Source organism: Oncorhynchus kisutch, linkage group LG9 (assembly GCF_002021735.2).
Source record: "Oncorhynchus kisutch isolate 150728-3 linkage group LG9, Okis_V2, whole genome shotgun sequence".
NCBI lineage: Eukaryota > Metazoa > Chordata > Actinopteri > Salmoniformes > Salmonidae > Oncorhynchus > Oncorhynchus kisutch.
In genome coordinates, this window is record NC_034182.2 from 5,936,556 (window position 1) to 5,954,081 (window position 17,526).

The 17,526-nt window shown below is 44.7% G+C and overlaps 1 protein-coding gene across 5 annotated transcripts in view; it reads right to left on the reverse strand.

Moving 5' to 3' along the window:
• Window positions 1-655: 655 nt before the first annotated feature.
• Window positions 656-17,526, reverse strand: part of LOC109910263 (UPF0577 protein KIAA1324-like) — a 77,116-nt gene continuing 60,245 nt past the window's right edge. The window contains exons 1-22 of one of the 5 annotated variants that reach the window (XM_031831647.1): window positions 11,868-12,105; window positions 9,461-9,581; window positions 8,748-8,937; window positions 8,181-8,328; window positions 7,810-7,899; window positions 7,599-7,704; window positions 7,258-7,407; window positions 7,074-7,162; window positions 6,708-6,888; window positions 6,389-6,517; window positions 6,051-6,141; window positions 5,759-5,861; window positions 4,949-5,086; window positions 4,560-4,829; window positions 4,091-4,264; window positions 3,782-3,971; window positions 3,517-3,613; window positions 3,009-3,110; window positions 1,815-1,941; window positions 1,492-1,670; window positions 1,216-1,378; window positions 656-1,135 (exon numbers count right to left, since the gene is read on the reverse strand). In XM_031831647.1, the coding sequence (XP_031687507.1) occupies window positions 1,064-1,135; window positions 1,216-1,378; window positions 1,492-1,670; window positions 1,815-1,941; window positions 3,009-3,110; window positions 3,517-3,613; window positions 3,782-3,971; window positions 4,091-4,264; window positions 4,560-4,829; window positions 4,949-5,086; window positions 5,759-5,861; window positions 6,051-6,141; window positions 6,389-6,517; window positions 6,708-6,888; window positions 7,074-7,162; window positions 7,258-7,407; window positions 7,599-7,704; window positions 7,810-7,899; window positions 8,181-8,328; window positions 8,748-8,937; window positions 9,461-9,581; window positions 11,868-11,972 (3,015 nt within the window). In that variant the 5' untranslated portion in view covers window positions 11,973-12,105 and the 3' untranslated portion in view covers window positions 656-1,063. Of the gene's footprint in view, window positions 1,136-1,215; window positions 1,379-1,491; window positions 1,671-1,814; window positions 1,942-3,008; window positions 3,111-3,516; window positions 3,614-3,781; window positions 3,972-4,090; window positions 4,265-4,559; window positions 4,830-4,948; window positions 5,087-5,758; window positions 5,862-6,050; window positions 6,142-6,388; window positions 6,518-6,707; window positions 6,889-7,073; window positions 7,163-7,257; window positions 7,408-7,598; window positions 7,705-7,809; window positions 7,900-8,180; window positions 8,329-8,747; window positions 8,938-9,460; window positions 9,582-11,867; window positions 12,106-17,526 lie in introns of those variants that run through there. The other 4 variants (XM_031831645.1, XM_031831646.1, XR_004210980.1 and 1 more) reach the window with 4 other exon arrangements.

A 17,526-nucleotide genomic window follows, 5' to 3' on the forward strand; every position in this document is an offset into this window, starting at 1 on the left:
GCACGCTTCTCAGGTGTGTAATTGACATGACCAAGGAGCTATTGAAATGTAAAACTTTGAAAAATGTATCTTACACTGTGTGATTTTACAGTACACAAACAAGAGTGTGCAATATATAAGGCTAGTTCGTGGACATTATGAAATTAGTTTGAGTCCAGTAGGTCACATGACCAAGGAGCTATTGAAACTTTAAATGTTGAAAAATTCATGTAAAATCCTGTGAGACGAAAATTGACAAACTAAAGGGTGTGCAATGTGTAGGCCCACTGAGTGGACATTCTGAACCTTGTTTGAAGTCAGTAGGTCACATGACCAAGGAGCTATTGAAATTTGAATGTAAAAAATGTGTTTACGCTCCCTAACTAATTCAATTAGGAATTTAAATGCTGCCCACATTTCCACATGTTTATTAGGTTTGGAGAGAAAATGAATGCCCAAATTGTGAAAATAAGACCTGTGCAATGTTGTGCTCAATTGGTTTGAAAGCTAATGAGGTTTGAAAGCGCAAATAGCCATCGAATATCCAACAAACTGGTCTAATTCTACAAGACATGGTATTCTCAGGAGTATTCCAGGCCCCATTAACTATTGTTGTATTACTATTATTATTATTAATAATAATAATAATTTGTAGCCTAACAGAACTGCACACAAATACAAACACGGCCCCAAAGGCAAGTGAGAATTTAATAAAGATAAATCATAACACCACTAATAATTATAAATAATTTGGACATGACTGTACAGATAAACTCCAAATGACAATACAAAATATACAAAAACAGTGAGAGTTTCTTTCATTTGCAGCCCTTCAATATCCATGGCAATAAGCATGGTTGTGTTCCCATGTGTGGTAGGGTCTAGGGTGGGGAGCCAAACCACTTTCCAGTTTCAGTCAGAATCATGGGAACAGGTACCTTTGCAAAGGAAACTGCAGCAGCTGGAGCCATGATGGAGTCCTCAGGAATAAGCAGAGTCCAGGAGACATGAAGAGGAGTGGAACTCAGTGCCAACCCTACCAATTCTTGCTTCTTCTTTCCTTCCTTCCTTCCTTCCCTCGTCGTTACCCCCAGACCCATCTCTCAGACTGGGATGACTTCAGCTGTACCGACTCACTGCTGTCTCCCTCCCTCTGCTGAAGGATAGAGATACACACAGGTTTAACACACAGGTTTAACACACACCACACACACACACACACACACACACACACACCTTGTTGGCGATGGCCCTGAGCTTGCCGAGCAGTGAGGGTTTGTGGGAGTAGACCACGTCATCCTCAGGCTCCTCCCCCTCGGCCAGGGCACAGCTATCTGCCACCGGCAGCTCACACTCCTTATTGGCTGACATCACCAGCCGAGAATACTTATACTCCAGCCTGACAGGGGGTGCCACAGAAACACACAGGACACAGAGATGCAGGAGTCAGGAACGTTGTACTACAGCCTATGGCTAGGATGGTTATTTGATTAACAGGTGTCAGTCAATCACCTCTTGTTCTTTTTCCAGAAATAGCAGGTGAGAGATACGAGCAGCACAGCTAAGAAGGCCCCGCCCCCTACCCCCACCTTTAGCCATAGAGCAATGGCCTCGCAGGGGGCGGAGCTCTTAGCTGTCAGGGAAATGCCTTTGATGCACAGTTTTGGCTCATTCCACACAGACAGAGTCTCCTACAGAGAGAGAGAGAAGGCGAGGGGGAAGGAGGGAGAGAGAGTAGAGAAGGCAAGAAACTAGGTTCAATTGAAATACCAAGAGGTGAAAGTAAGAGTAGCATGAGTGTGTTAAAGGAGATGAAGAGAGAGGGAACAGGTTACCTGGACCCCTCCCTTACAGGCTCCCTCTATCTGGTGATAGTCATCCTGGGTGCAGCGGGGACAGGCGCTCCCACTCTCCCACAGGAAGTGAAACGTACAGCCGTCACACGTACCTGCAGGGCACGCACTGCGCGCGCGCACACACACACACAGAGGGTAAATGTAGGAGCTAATGAAAATACACAAACGTTTTCAGCTGAGTTGTTGAGCAGACAGACAGGTGACGTTGCGCAGACAGTCAGACAGGTGACGTTGAGCAGACAGTCAGACAGGTGACGTTGCGCAGACAGTCAGACAGGTGACGTTGAGAAGACAGTCAGACAGGTGACGTTGCGCAGACAGTCAGACAGGTGACGTTGAGTAGACAGTCAGACAGGTGACGTTGAGCAGACAGTCAGACAGGTGACATTGAGCAGACAGTCAGACAGGTGACGTTGAGCAGACAGTCAGACAGGTGACGTTGAGCAGACAGTCAGACAGGTGACATTGAGCAGACAGTCAGACAGGTGACATTGAGCAGACAGTCAGACAGGTGACGTTGAGCAGACAGACAGGTGACATTGAGCAGACAGTGAGACAGGTGACATTGAGCAGACAGTCAGACAGGTGATGTTGAGCAGACAGTCAGACAGGTGATGTTGAGCAGACAGTCAGACAGGTGACGTTGCGCAGACAGTCAGACAGGTGACGTTGAGAAGACAGTCAAACAGGTGACGTTGCGCAGACAGTCAGACAGGTGACGTTGAGTAGACAGTCAGACAGGTGACGTTGAGCAGACAGTCAGACAGGTGACATTGAGCAGACAGTCAGACAGGTGACGTTGAGCAGACAGTCAGACAGGTGACGTTGAGCAGACAGTCAGACAGGTGACATTGAGCAGACAGTCAGACAGGTGACATTGAGCAGACAGTCAGACAGGTGACGTTGAGCAGACAGACAGGTGACATTGAGCAGACAGTGAGACAGGTGACATTGAGCAGACAGTCAGACAGGTGATGTTGAGCAGACAGGTGACGTTGAGCAGACAGTCAGACAGGTGACGTTGAGCAGACAGTCAGACATGTGACGTTGAGCAGACAGTCAGACAGGTGATGTTGAGCAGACAGGTGACATTGAGCAGAGAGTCAGACAGGTGACGTTGAGCAGACAGTCAGACAGGTGATGTTGAGCAGACAGTCAGACAGGTGTGTGTACCTGGGCACTGTGAGTTTCCCGCGGTCCGTCTTCTCTGGGTTGCAGCGTATGGTCATGACCGCACTCCGACCACGCTGGCAGGATCCAGTCGCCTGAGTAGACCTGAGACAGTCAAACACACACACACAAATCAAATCAAAATGTATTTATCATATGCGCTGAATACAACATGTGTAGACCTTACCATGAAATGCTTACTTACAAGCCCTTAACCAACAATGCAGTTCAAGAAAGAGTTAAGAAAATATTTATGGAATAAACTTAAGTTAAAAAAACAACAAAGTAACATAATAAAATAATGAGGCTATATACAGGGTCAATGTGCAGGTTAGCCGAGGTCATTTGTACATGTAGGTAGGGGTAAAGTGACTATGCATAGATAATAGTGCGTAGCAGCATTGTACAAAAAATACATTTTCCACCCACTTTCAACCACAATGACTGATCTTCTCTGGAAACATTAAACTATGAATGCTGTTCTATGGCATCTAGCTCTACGCTGGCCTACCTGTAGAAGAAGTTGATGTCTGGTATGGTTTTTGAGTTGTCAGAGAAGAGTTCTGGTCTAGCGTTTATTCCGTCTAAATCACTGTCCACTGTCGCTCCTGAGTGAGAGACGGAAAGAGATGGAGAAAACAAGTTTCAAATGAAATTGTTGAAAATAAATGTGTTTTTAGATGAAGAGTATACTTTGTACTCTGGCTATATGACTACTTGTGGTTGTGGCACTGTCCTATAATCATTATGAAGGCACTATTCGATTGCCATCTCACCGAGGAAGGTATCAGCCAGACTGATAGACTGGGATGCCAGAGCCATCCTGAAGCCCCGCCCATCCGCAGGAATGATGGTTGATTGACAGATGAAGCTGTCCACTGAGTTGACGAACTGGGTGGAATCACTCCCCATGTCCTTGTTGGCGATATCGGTGACATTATCTGTGCAGACAGCTGCCATCTTCCCCTGAAACAGAAAACACAACGATGACCCTGAGGTATGTGTGTTATCTCGTGTCCACACAACTGATGTGTGCCTGCATGAATGTGTGTGTGCGTGTGCGAATGTGTGTGTGCGTGCGTTACCTGGTGTCCACACAGGCTGACGTTGAAGACGTGGAGGTACTTTGTGCCTTTAGAGGTGAAACTGGGGCCGATGGTGAGCGAGGCCACGGGGCTCAGAGAGCTCAGGTCAAAGGTCAGGGTGCGGTTGTGCTCCGTCTGACTGAAGGAGCAGTCGCTATAGCAACGAGAGTGCTCCTAGGAGGGGGCACAATAGCATCAAGTCAACACACATCTCACAAATAGCGGCTCACATGATACACACATGATAGTACCAATGCTAAAAACATTATTATCCAGACCAGAGACGGTTAACTGTTGATCTGGATGAGATTAAAACTCATAGAACTATGGCCCTGAGATTTTAGAGTAGGAGGATTTAATGTTATAACGTGGTTCTAATGATTATAATGGTTACGCAAGGTTAGTTTGTAAGGTTGTAACTTATGGTTGTGTGATGATATGAGTTGTGTGTTTGTGTGTAATATAATACCTTGTTGCTCTTACTCCCGGGGCCACAGGGCAGACACGCGTCTTCTCCATATGTGTGGTGACCAGACAGGTATGTGTTGGGGGGGCACTCCTGGCACCGGTTGGTGTCTCTGTCAATGTAGAACCCAGCTGGGCATGGAATACACGACCCAGGCCGCTGAGAACTCTGGGATAAGAGGGCGCAGGCCCGGCACGCAGATGCCACGCCATCCTGGACATTTGTCACGCTCACCGAGTAGAGTATCACCACGTCACTGATGTACCGCCGCACCTAGATACACCCACGTCAATATATTATAGTGCAGTATGTGAGTGTGTCTGTGAAGTATGTGTGTGTGCAGTGTCACTGTGTGTGTGTGTGTGTGAGAGTGTATGTGTGTGTGTACTCACGTCCTGAGCCTGGTTGGTCCTCTGGAAGGCCCAAGTGTATGATACGGAGGCGTTCCTGGTCATGATGTGTGTGTAACTCTGTCTCTCCTTACTGCCCTCCCATGACTCCACCACCGTGGTGCTCTTCCTGTTCACATCCTGCAGGGGGCGACACACACACAGGGTTTATATGGGAGCGGATCACTCTAGTTTACAATTTACACAGTGACGGGTTTATCTGAAATCTCACTGCTTTACTGTGATTTAGTTGTGTATATTGTGTACTGTGATTGGCTGTGTTTGTTCAAATATAATTTGGTTTCATTTAGATACATGGATTGTTTTAACTGAGTCTACTGCAGGGATTATCAACTAGATTTAGCCGCGGGCCGATGTTATCCTGAGCGGATTGACCGCAAGAAGCACAAACATAATATTTGACTAAAACATTATAACTCTCTATTATACGCGGGAACAGATTTCCTAAATTAAAATCACTTGTAGCTGATTTTCTGGTGTTTTAACAGTGTTTAATGTCCAACAATTACATTTTGTATTATTTCTTTGGGTCAGAAAATTTTGGGGGCTGCGGGCTGCTAGTTGGGGAACGCTGTTCTGCTTTATATGGCTTTACTAACAAACATAGATATTGATATGTATTTGTCCAAAAGCGGGATGAAAGAAGGTCACTCATGTATTGGCTATGTCATACTGGCTATGTTGGGTTGGGTAATATTGGTTTACTGGCTAAAACACTGTTGATATTGCCAGTAACATTTCCCTGAGAACCTAGACACACACTCATGCAGATGCGAATGATCCGACACACACCATCATGAAGTAGAGCTCACAGTCGGCAGAGCAGATTGTCTCGAAGACGAAGGTGATCCGGCCAAACTCAGTCCCGGTCATCCCAGCAAGTGATGTGGGTAACCTGACAGAACACACACATACACACAGTTAACACACACACACACACAGTGAACACACACACACACACACAGGGCCAATAAAAAAATATTGTTTCACAATAATCATAGCCATGTGTTCATTCTGACCACATGACCTAACCATGAAAAACCTGAGAGCTCTAACAATAATACACAGTCAAGCCAAGACTAACTTGAAGCCAGGAACATGCAGGTTCAGGATGAGGTAATCGTTATCCGAGCCTCCAGCACCGCTGCGGATGTGATCCCCTGCCACCTCCCAGCCTGAACAACAACATATTACTGTGATTACACATTCTATTAAACACACATCTATATTCCTTACAATCTGAGGGACACCACATATCTATTAAAAAGACATCTATGCTCCCATCAGTCAGAGAGAGACAGAGTTATTACATACCCAGGAGGATGTCTATATTAGACATATTTACTATTCACCTATGTGTACTACTACATACATATCACATATCTCTTGACCCTAATCACCCGAGACACGTCTCTGTCTCACCGTTCATGTCGTCACACTTGGAGTTGCCCACGTTGAAGCAGGAAGTCTTCATGTTGGAAGGGAGGACGTTCCACCATTTATACTCATACCCCAGTACTGGCTCTGTCCCCGCAGGACACTCCTCACACACTGGGACAGACACACACAACCGTCAACAACACATTTCATTATACAGCAATACAAATGTGAGTGGTGTGTGTGTGTGTACTGTAAGTGTGTGTATGTACACTGTTAATGTATATACACATGTGAATATACATATATAGTATGTGTATGTATGTGTGTGTGTGTGTGTGTGTGTGCGTGCGTGTGTGTGTACCTGAGGTGCCGTCAGAGTGTGTTCCAGGAGGACAGGGGAAGCAGGTGGAGTCGTCGGTGTTGTAGTAACCAGGGTTACAGGGTGGGCAGGCCTCTCTCTCCCCTGTAGGGGGCAGTGCCACAGCGCCCGTCACATTCTCCTCACAGATCCTCGGCTCCACCCACCGGTACATCACCTGTGTCTGTCACCACGGCAACCACAGCAGTTACATCACAACCATAGAGATACTATACATAGAATGTCCTATGTATTGTAATCTAATGTATATGACCACAGCCTTCTCTCTCTATATGCACACTATGTGTGTGTGACTTACCTTACCCTCGCTGTCGCAGGCTGTGTGGATCTGAAGTGTGTGTGACTTACCTTTCCCTCGCTGTCGCAGGCTGTGTGGATCTGAAAGTAATCCTTCTCTGAACATGGAGGCCTCTCCTTACACTGTGACCATCCTTCATCTGAGGGAAAGAGTGAAAGAGAGAGAGACCGTGGATATTTTAACTGGTATCTACTGATACATTTCAATGTGTGTGTGTGTGTGTCTAGTACATACGTGAGTACTGTGTGTCGGGGCAGGGAGTACAGGAGGCGGCTCCCTTGTGAGACGATGTGTTCCTGGGGCAGGGCTGGCAGGAGGAGGAGCCAGGGGAGGAGCTAAACCAGCCTGGTCGGCACGGGAAACACTCTGAGGTGTAGGCAACACCTAGACAGAGACACATTCATTAATTCACACTGTGGTCTCATTCCCTAGATCTAAGAAGGGCGAGTTCTGGAGTGGGTAAGAACCTGTGATACTACACTGCCTTGACCAAACACATTACAGAGGCATGCAGAATGGGAGAGAGAATATAGGTGAGTGTGAAGATAGGGAGTACTGGTACGAGTGGTCTTTACCCTCAATCTGGATGTTCCTGAGCAACACTGGTTTAACCATCTTCCCTCCGACCAGGATCCCGGTCGTCCTCCAGTACAGTATGTTAGTGCCAGACTTCAGATTCACCTGAGTCACATGTCACACAATATGTTGCACACAGATTATGTTACACACATCACACACACCAATCATATAACACACACGTATCACACACACTGCCTTCCTCCTCACCGTGTGTGTGTCCCACTCTCCGTTGGTGGTGAGTTTGATCCACTTCTGATCGTCGGTCTGGGCCATCTCCTGACACTGCTCGTTCTGGACCTGAACACACATCACCACGGTAACCACTCAGAACATTGCATCACATGATTCTCTCACTTTACTGATTCTCTCGCTTTACATTTACTGATGTAAAGCCATCGATGTAAAAGCCATTAATGTAAAGCCATTGATGTACAAAAATCTATAAATGTACAATTAAAGTCTTCCCTGCTGCCGCAAAACAGACCCACTTTTCATCTCTACGTACGTCAACCAGCTAAATAAAAGGGTAATAAATGAACTGATATAAACTTTATCAGGGAGGAGAGAGTCAGACTCACATAGAACTCAAAAAAGATGTTGTTGTCAGGGTACTGGTAGCTGAAGGAGACAGAGCCCTGCTGCTCCAGATGCACAGCGTAGACCAGAGACACGGTGCACTCATCACGACTAGACTCCAGATACACGCCCTGCGGCGTCCACGACGAGCTACAGTACACAGAGGGAAAGAGAATACAGGACGACTGTGAGTTTGTGTGTGTGGCTGTATGTGTAGGACAGGTGTGTGTAGTATATGTGTGTGTATGTATGTATGTATGTGTGTGTGTGTGTGTGTGTTTTGGGTTTAACTATCCTTGTAGGGACCAGAAGTTCTCACAAGGATAGTAAAACAAGGAAAAAATGTAAGATTTTCACCACAGGGAAATAGGCTATTTTATGTTTATTGTTACAATTAGGGTTAGGGGTTAAGGGTTAGGGTTAGAATTAGGTTTAGGCGTTAAAGTTAGGGTTAGGATTTAGGTGTTAAGGTTAGGGTTAGAATTAGGTTTAGGGGTTAAAATGAGGGTTTTGAATGTGAATCAACTGTTTGGTCCCCACAAGGACAGTAAAACCGACATGTGTGTTACCTATTACAGGCCTGACTCTCCTCTCCACTGGGTCCTGGGTCCATGTAGGTGGCCAGGCTGGTGAAGCCGGCAGGGATAGTGTCCCATTGGTCGAAACGCACCCCACTGCCCAGCGAATAGGAGCCGGCCGCACACGTCGTACATTGCTGAGCGGACATCTCTAGGAACTCTCCCGCCGCACACGAGAATGCTGACAGACAGACAGACAGACAGACAGACAGACAGACAGACAGACAGACAGACAGACAGACAGACAGACACAGACAGACAGACAGACAGACAGACAGACAGACAGACAGACAGACAGACAGACAGACAGACAGACAGACAGACAGACAGACAGACAGACAGACAGACAGACAGACAGACAGACAGACAGAGAGAGAGAGAGAGAGAGAGAGAGAGAGAGAGAGAGAGAGAGAGAGAGACAGAGACAGAGACAGAGACAGAGACAGAGAGACAGAGAGAGAGAGAGAGAGAGGAGGGTCACACACACACACAATGTGACAGACACATTCACACCTAGACAGTATCTCTCTCATGAACGTACGCAGGTATATTGAACAGGTCTCTCTGGAAAAATAGATGTTTTATCTAAATGAGGAAAACCTGAATAAATAAAGGTGAAATAAATGTGAATGAACAAACAAACAAACACACGCACCCACACCCGCACGCACACACACACACACGTGCGCGCGCACAGTACTCACAGCAGTCTGTTCCTCTGGTGGGAGTAGGCAGGGCTGAGCAGGTGCCCAGAATGCGGGGGATGGCCACCCTCCATCGAGACCCTACACTGTCACACTCTGTATACTCATAGTAGTAGTCTGTCTGGAAGATGCACAATCACACAGTAGTCATATTAGAGCATGATACACACACACTCCCTAAAACACAGTCACAATCAGTCACACATTACCCAGTAGATAAAACAATCTAAGACGCACTTAAATCTGCATTGACAGAACAGGTTGCAAGGATTTCATTTTAGTGACACCTCCTTGTCACTTTGTCAATGTGCCAGAACACCCATTCACTCGTCATATGCAGTTGTTTTTCAAGACAGCATGCACCAAATGAATCTAATAAGCTGCATAGGCGCACTAAACAGCCAACATCAAGTATGACGGAAAGCCAGTGGTAGAGCAGGTTGTCATCAGTGAGGCTTGGCAGATAAGGAAAACAAAATCAGACGGAAAGAGAAGAAAGCTCCATTAATAATTGACAGAGAGTCACCACTAGGGTCTCTGAGTCAGAGACTGGGGTCGGCTCTGCTGTATGTTAAGTCAATACTCTGGGTTATCACCGCTCATCTTTGTCTCAGCCATGTGCATTTGTTCTTCTGTTTGTTTACTACTAAGTAGTAAGCCAGGTGTGAACAGGTCACTTCAGGTAAATAACATTATAACCTCTACTGGAAAAAAAACAGTTAATCCACACAACCAAGCGTGAGTGTGAGTGTGAGTGTGAGTGTGAGAGTGAGAGTGTGAGAGAGAGAGAGAGAGAGAGAGAGAGAGAGAGAGAGAGAGAAAGTTAGAGAGAGAGAGAATGTTAGAGAGAAAGGGAGAGAGAGGGAGGATCCCCACAGAGAAAAGGCATAAGGAGACTGGATGGCCATCTTGTTTTGGAGGCCATGGTGGTTTGTGTCTATCTGCAGCCAGTCATGCAACACTTCACTTCCACCACCATGTTGCTCACCGTCCCCTTCCCCCATCCTCCCAAACCTTCTGTTCACCCAGCATTGCCATGGCAATCAATCAGGACCACCGACAAACAGCTCAATGCCACCCAAATCATTACTGCATTCAAAGTGGGTGAGTGTGTGTATATCCTGACTGTATGTGGTTCTGTTAATGTTAAATGTGTGTGTGTTTGTGTGTGAAAGAGCGAGAGTGAGAGAGTGAGTGAGTGAGTGAGTGTGTGAGAGAGAGAGAGAGAGGGGTGGAGAATCTGAGGATGGAGAGAGAGAGAGAGACAGTTTAAGGCTGTGTGTGGAGTATAGATAAGCCTGGGCTCTTTTGTATAGATCATCATCTCTCTCTAGTTCTAACAAGTATTGTTCCTGCTATTTCCACACAAATATTGGGGACATGGGCACACATACACGCAAACACACGCATAACAAACTCTCAATAGTTGAGGCCATATATTAGGATTTAAGCCGACAAGAACCCCTTTCAAGTGGAGTGCACCTGCTGGTAGGTAAATGTTGGTACTGTGGTGGATATGGGCCTTGTGCAGTGGAATTGGAGGTAGATAAAAGGGGATTGAGATTAATGTGCATAACTTGTCTCCTTGTGACTCATCATGGTCACCATGGATACAGAGGAGACCATGTGCCACAAGATATTTAGTGCCAGAGTGACCTATCCATCATCCATGAATCCATCAGTGTGTGTGTGTGTGTGTGTGTGTGGATCTGGCAGTGTAATGGGACACACTCTGGGACACAAATCTGACAGAGCACTCAATAATTTTCAGCTCAAATAATATGGAGAAGGCTGGGACAGAGATGGCTTCCTGGCAGCTATTGTCCTTAGAGAGCTGATATCATAGCCATAATATATACATCTAAACGGATAATGCAATGCCAGGGCCCTTGCTGTTCAGCTGTCCTTCCCCCTTCCCTTACTCAGCGGTAATATTACTCCGACACATCATCGGAAGGCAGCACGGACGAGGATGGATGCCAAGTGATCGGCTCAGTGCGCCGCGTCATCATATTATGGAGCCTTATATTTTGTCAACATGCTTAGGATTTAAGCCGATAAGAAGAATAGGCGACCAACACATTTTAAATCGCACCATTAACAAAGAAGGCCTCCATAACATCGTATATTTCAACTCCATTCCACGCCAATAGGTATTTTATAACAACGATTGGCAGAAGGTTGTAGCCTATAATCCCCTGGTTAATGTTTATTCTTGACCCTTATGATAACGTTCGTAACATAAACATGATAAATATGGTTGGGACATAGAATAAGATGATTACACATTGTGCGTGCAACGCACTTGGTGGCAATGTCATGGCTTGCTTATTTATTGTAGTTTAATAACAGTGTTCTAAATAACAGTGACAGCCGATGCCGTTAGTGTCGAGCTGCGCGCTCTTACCTCATTGCACAGGCGCATGTTCCTGCTCGCGGACACCCATTGCCGGGCGCTGATGATGAATAAAAAACATTTAAGAAAACAGAACCCGCGTGACTCTTCCCTCATCCTCGTTTTGTTTTAAGACAGTCCGTCAAAAGCTTCGGATGAAGACCAAACGCATGAATGACAGTGCGTGATTTTGGTTATGGTGCCCACTCGTTATGAATGCGCGCGGTTCTCTCCACCCACTCCGCTACGCTGCGCTCAAGAGCCTTCCTGTCAGAGGCACGCGGCGACGTCACTCTGCTAAAGTACTGGCTTTGCGTTATTTTAAGACAGCTAATTGACACCGACGTAAAGTTGCTTTTATACTCACACATTCGTACATTCAACAGACATTCATCAGACATTCACCAAAAAGCCATTCGCAAATGTAAAAATCAATAACTAATTCACAGTTTGTCACAGAATCATCAAACTAGATATGATGTATTCTATAAATGTCTAGCAGGCTTTTACAACCTTTGTTTTGAATACAAATGCCAGTTTAGATTTGATAGAAACACATAAAATCTATAAAATGCCATTTAAAGCTGTATAAATCAATAACTAATTCACCCTTGTCACAGAATCTTCAAACTAGGAATGATTTATTCTATGAATGTCTTGTATAATTGTACAACCTTTGCTTTGAGTAAACATTCCAGCTAACACAACGTGCCATTGGAACACAGGAATGATGGTTGATGATAATGGGCCTTTGTACGCCTATGTGGATATTCCATAAAAAAATCTGCCGTTTCCAGCAACAATAGTCATTTACAACATTAACAATGTCTACACTGTATTTCTGATCAATTTGATGTTATTTTAATGCACTTTTTGTTGTTGCTTTTCTTTCAAAAATAAGAACATTCCTAAGTGACCCCAACATTTTGAACGGTAGTGTACATATATACTGTATATTTATACTGTATACATATATAATGTATATATATATATTGGGTAGTGAAAGATAACAGAGGGTGGATGACAAAAAAAACCCACTAATATAAGAAGTGGCCGGTACATGTTTTGTTTTTGGGCTAAATGTATACATTATGATTTGCCTCTGAACTGTATGTGAACCCCTCTGCAATCTACTGGCACTAACCATTAACAATGAGGACTTCAACCGGGCTGTCCCTATGCTATTGGCTCTCTTTCTCTCTTAAACTGCTAGCACAAAGCCTACATGTGTTTTTTTCCCCACAAAAGATCATGAAAAAAAAATCAGCTGGCCCAAATCAGCTCTTCATAATTCAGCAGGGAGGTGTGCAACTACCACACATTATACCAGTGGAGAAATATGTCACCTACATAGGTATTACCATGTCCCTTTCAATTCACATTCCTTGCAGAAATAACTATTTGCAAACCTTTTAAAACATCCATAAAGACAGTGGTCTTAGAAGGGTATTTATTCTTTAAAAGACAGACTTTATGTGAATGGATGTGGATGAAAGAATTCTGCCAGTGTTTTAAGGTCCTAGTTTCATATTTGTTATCTTTACCTCCAGCTCTATATATCCAAGTGAGCCTATGAGGATCTTGGGGATCAGATTTACTTCATTAGGTTCGCCACCGTATTCACAAAAATAAATTGCTCCTACATACACCAAGTCCATAGATGTTATATATTTCTATCAAGTCAAAGCTGACTTGCTCAAAGCTGACAAGTCAAAGCTGAATGTTTACTCAAAACAAAAGGATCTAAAAGTATGCTAGACATTTATAGAATAAACCATATTTATTTTTATGTTTCTGTGACAAATGGTGAATTAGTTATTGATTTATACAGCTTTAAATGGATTTTGGTGTATATCTGTTGAATGTCTGTTGAATGTCTGAATGTGTGAATATAGAGGCAAAACCAACTTTACCTCGGTCTAATTGACAGCAAGAACAATGTGTTTTGTTATTAAGTCCACCATCTGTGTATAGACCTATTACCAACAGTGTTCACTGTTAAAATATATTACTTTTTATTTCCATAAATGATTAGGCGAACATTCAAAAAAATCTTCCAGCAGTCCAATAACATGGAATGGGGTGAATGTTGGTCAAAATGGGGAGACTGAATAGGCAGACAGATGGGTCAAGCATTGGGTCAAGCAGCAGACCCTGGCACCACACACCACTTTAAATGAACCACCAGGAAGATACTGAGCTCTGACTAGTCAGCTAACAACCACACTAAACCAGTTGTAGGCCTGTCCTGATTCTCAAGAGGAGTTGTGCCAGATGCAAGATGTGACATCAATGAAGTAGAATACAAGATGACTGGGGAAATACCAGGCATATTTTTTTTAAACTCTGCAACTCTTTCAACTGTTGACTTTTTTTACAACTGCCACCAGTTTGGTGGCAAAACATTAACACAGATATATTGACATAGTAAAATAAATGAAAGTGTGTAAATAAAATATATTAAGCGTATTTTGTGCTGAAACCCTTATATAAAGGCCAATGGTATTGACCCAGTTTATGGTAAAAATGATCTTATTTTATTGTTTTATATATTTTACATGTGATAAGGCCACACAGAGGTATGTGTAATGTTGGATATGTTGGAAGGACGGTACCGTGCAGTACCGTAGAGCCCTTACTGCTGCTCGATCATCCTATTTTTCTAACTTAATTGAGGAAAATAAGAACAATCCGAAATTCCTTTTTAATACTGTCGCAAAGCTAACTAAAAAGCAGCATTCCCCAAGAGAGGATGACTTTCACTTTAGCAGTGATAAATTCATGAACTTCTTTGAGGAAAAGATTATGATTATTAGAAAGCAAATTACGGACTCCTCTTTAAACCTGCGTATTCCTCCAAACCTCAGTTGTCCTGAGTCTGCACAACTCTGCCAGGACCTAGGATCAAGAGAGACGCTAGTACTATATCTCTTGACACAATGATGAAAATAATCATGGCCTCTAAACCTTCAAGCTGCATACTGGACCCTATTCCAACTAAACTACTGAAAGAGCTGCTTCCTGTGCTTGGCCCTCCTATGTTGAACATAATAAACGGCTCTCTATCCACCGGATGTGTACCAAACTCACTAAAAGTGGCAGTAATAAAGCCTCTCTTGAAAAAGCCAAACCTTGACCCAGAAAATATAAAAAAACTATCGGCCTATATCGAATCTTCCATTCCTCTCAAAAATTTTAGAGAAGGCTGTTGCGCAGCAACTCACTGCCTTCCTGAAGACAAACAATGTATACGAAATGCTTCAGTCTGGTTTTAGACCCCATCATAGCACTGAGACGGCACTTGTGAAGGTGGTAAATGACATTTTAATGGCATCGGACCGAGGCTCTGCATCTGTCCTCGTGCTCCTAGACCTTAGTGCTGCTTTTGATACCATCGATCACCACATTCTTTTGGAGAGATTGGAAACCCAAATTGGTCTACACGGACATGTTCTGGCCTGGTTTAGATCTTATCTGTCGGAAAGATATCAGTTTGTCTCTGTGAATGGTTTGTCCTCTGACAAATCAACTGTAAATTTCGGTGTTCCTCAAGGTTCCGTTTTAGGACCACTATTGTTTTCACTATATATTTTTCCTCTTGGGGATGTTATTCGAAAACATAATGTAAACTTTCACTGCTATGCGGATGACACACAGCTGTACATTTCAATGAAACATGGTGAAGCCCCAAAATTGCCCTCGCTAGAAGCATGTGTTTCAGACATAAGGAAGTGGATGGCTGCAAACTTTCTACTATTAAACTCGGACAAAACAGAGATGCTTGTTCTAGGTCCCAAGAAACAAAGAGATCTTCTGTTGAATCTGACAATTAATCTTAATGGTTGTACAGTCGTCTCAAATAAAACTGTGAAGGACCTCGGCGTTACTCTGGACCCTGATCTCTCTTTTGAAGAACATATCAAGACCATTTCGAGGACAGCTTTTTTCCATCTACGTAACATTGCAAAAATCAGAAACTTTCTGTCCAAAAATGATGCAGAAAAATTCATCCATGCTTTTGTCACTTCTAGGTTAGACTACTGCAATGCTCTATTTTCCGGCTACCCGGATAAAGCACTAAATAAACTTCAGTTAGTGCTAAATACGGCTGCTAGAATCCTGACTAGAACCAAAAATTTGATCATATTACTCCAGTGCTAGCCTCTCTACACTGGCTTCCTGTCAAAGCAAGGGCTGATTTCAAGGTTTTACTGCTAACCTACAAAGCATTACATGGGCTTGCTCCTACCTATCTCTCTGATTTGGTCCTGTCGTACATACCTACACGTACGCTACGGTCACAAGACGCAGGCCTCCTAATTGTCCCTAGAATTTCTAAGCAAACAGCTGGAGGCAGGGCTTTCTCCTATAGAGCTCCATTTTTATGGAACGGTCTGCCTACCCATGTCAGAGACGCAAACTCGGTCTCAACCTTTAAGTCTTTACTGAAGACTCATCTCTTCAGTGGGTCATATGATTGAGTGTAGTCTGGCCCAGGAGTGGGCGGGTGAACGGAAAGGCTCTGGAGCAACGAACCGCCCTTGCTGTCTCTGCCTGGCCGGTTCCCCTCTTTCCACTGGGATTCTCTGCCTCTAACCCTATTACAGGGGCTGAGTCACTGGCTTGCTGGGGCTCTCTCATGCCGTCCCTGGAGGGGGTGCGTCACCTGAGTGGGTTGATTCACTGTTGTGGTCATCCTGTCTGGGTTGGCGCCCCCCCCCCCTTGGGTTGTGCCGTGGCGGAGATCTTTGTGGGCTATACTCAGCCTTGTCTCAGGATGGTAAGTTGGTGGTTGAAGATATCCCTCTAGTGGTGTGGGGGCTGTGCTTTGGCAAAGTGGGTGGGGTTATATCCTTCCTGTTTGGCCCTGTCCGGGGGTGTCCTCGGATGGGGCCACAGTGTCTCCTGACCCCTCCTGTCTCAGCCTCCAGTATTTATGCTGCAGTAGTTTATGTGTCGGGGGGCTGGGGTCAGTTTGTTATATCTGGAGTACTTCTCCTGTCCTATTCGGTGTCCTGTGTGAATCTAAGTGTGCGTTCTCTAATTCTCTCCTTCTCTCTTTCTTTCTCTCTCTCGGAGGACCTGAGCCCTAGGACCATGCCCCAGGACTACCTGACATGATGACTCCTTGCTGTCCCCAGTCCACCTGGCCATGCTGCTGTTCCAGTTTCAACTGACCTGAGCCCTAGGATCATGCCCCAGGACTACCTGACATGATGACTCCTTGCTGTCCCCAGTCCACCTGGCCATGCTGCTGCTCCAGTTTCAACTTCCACCTGACTGTGCTGCTGCTCCAGTTTCAACTGTTCTGCCTTATTATTATTCGACCATGCTGGTCATTTATGAACATTTGAACATCTTGGCCATGTTCTGTTATAATCTCCACCCGGCACAGCCAGAAGAGGACTGGCCACCCCACATAGCCTGGTTCCTCTCTAGGTTTCTTCCTAGGTATTGGCCTTTCTAGGGAGTTTTTCCTAGCCACCGTGCTTCTACACCTGCATTGCTTGCTGTTTGGGGTTTTAGGCTGGGTTTCTGTACAGCACTTTGAGATATCAGCTGATGTACGAAGGGCTATATAAATAAATTTGATTTGATTTGATTTGAGGTATATATTTACAGATGCCTGTGATAATCTGAAGTACCCAAAAGGGCCACTGGATGTCCTTTG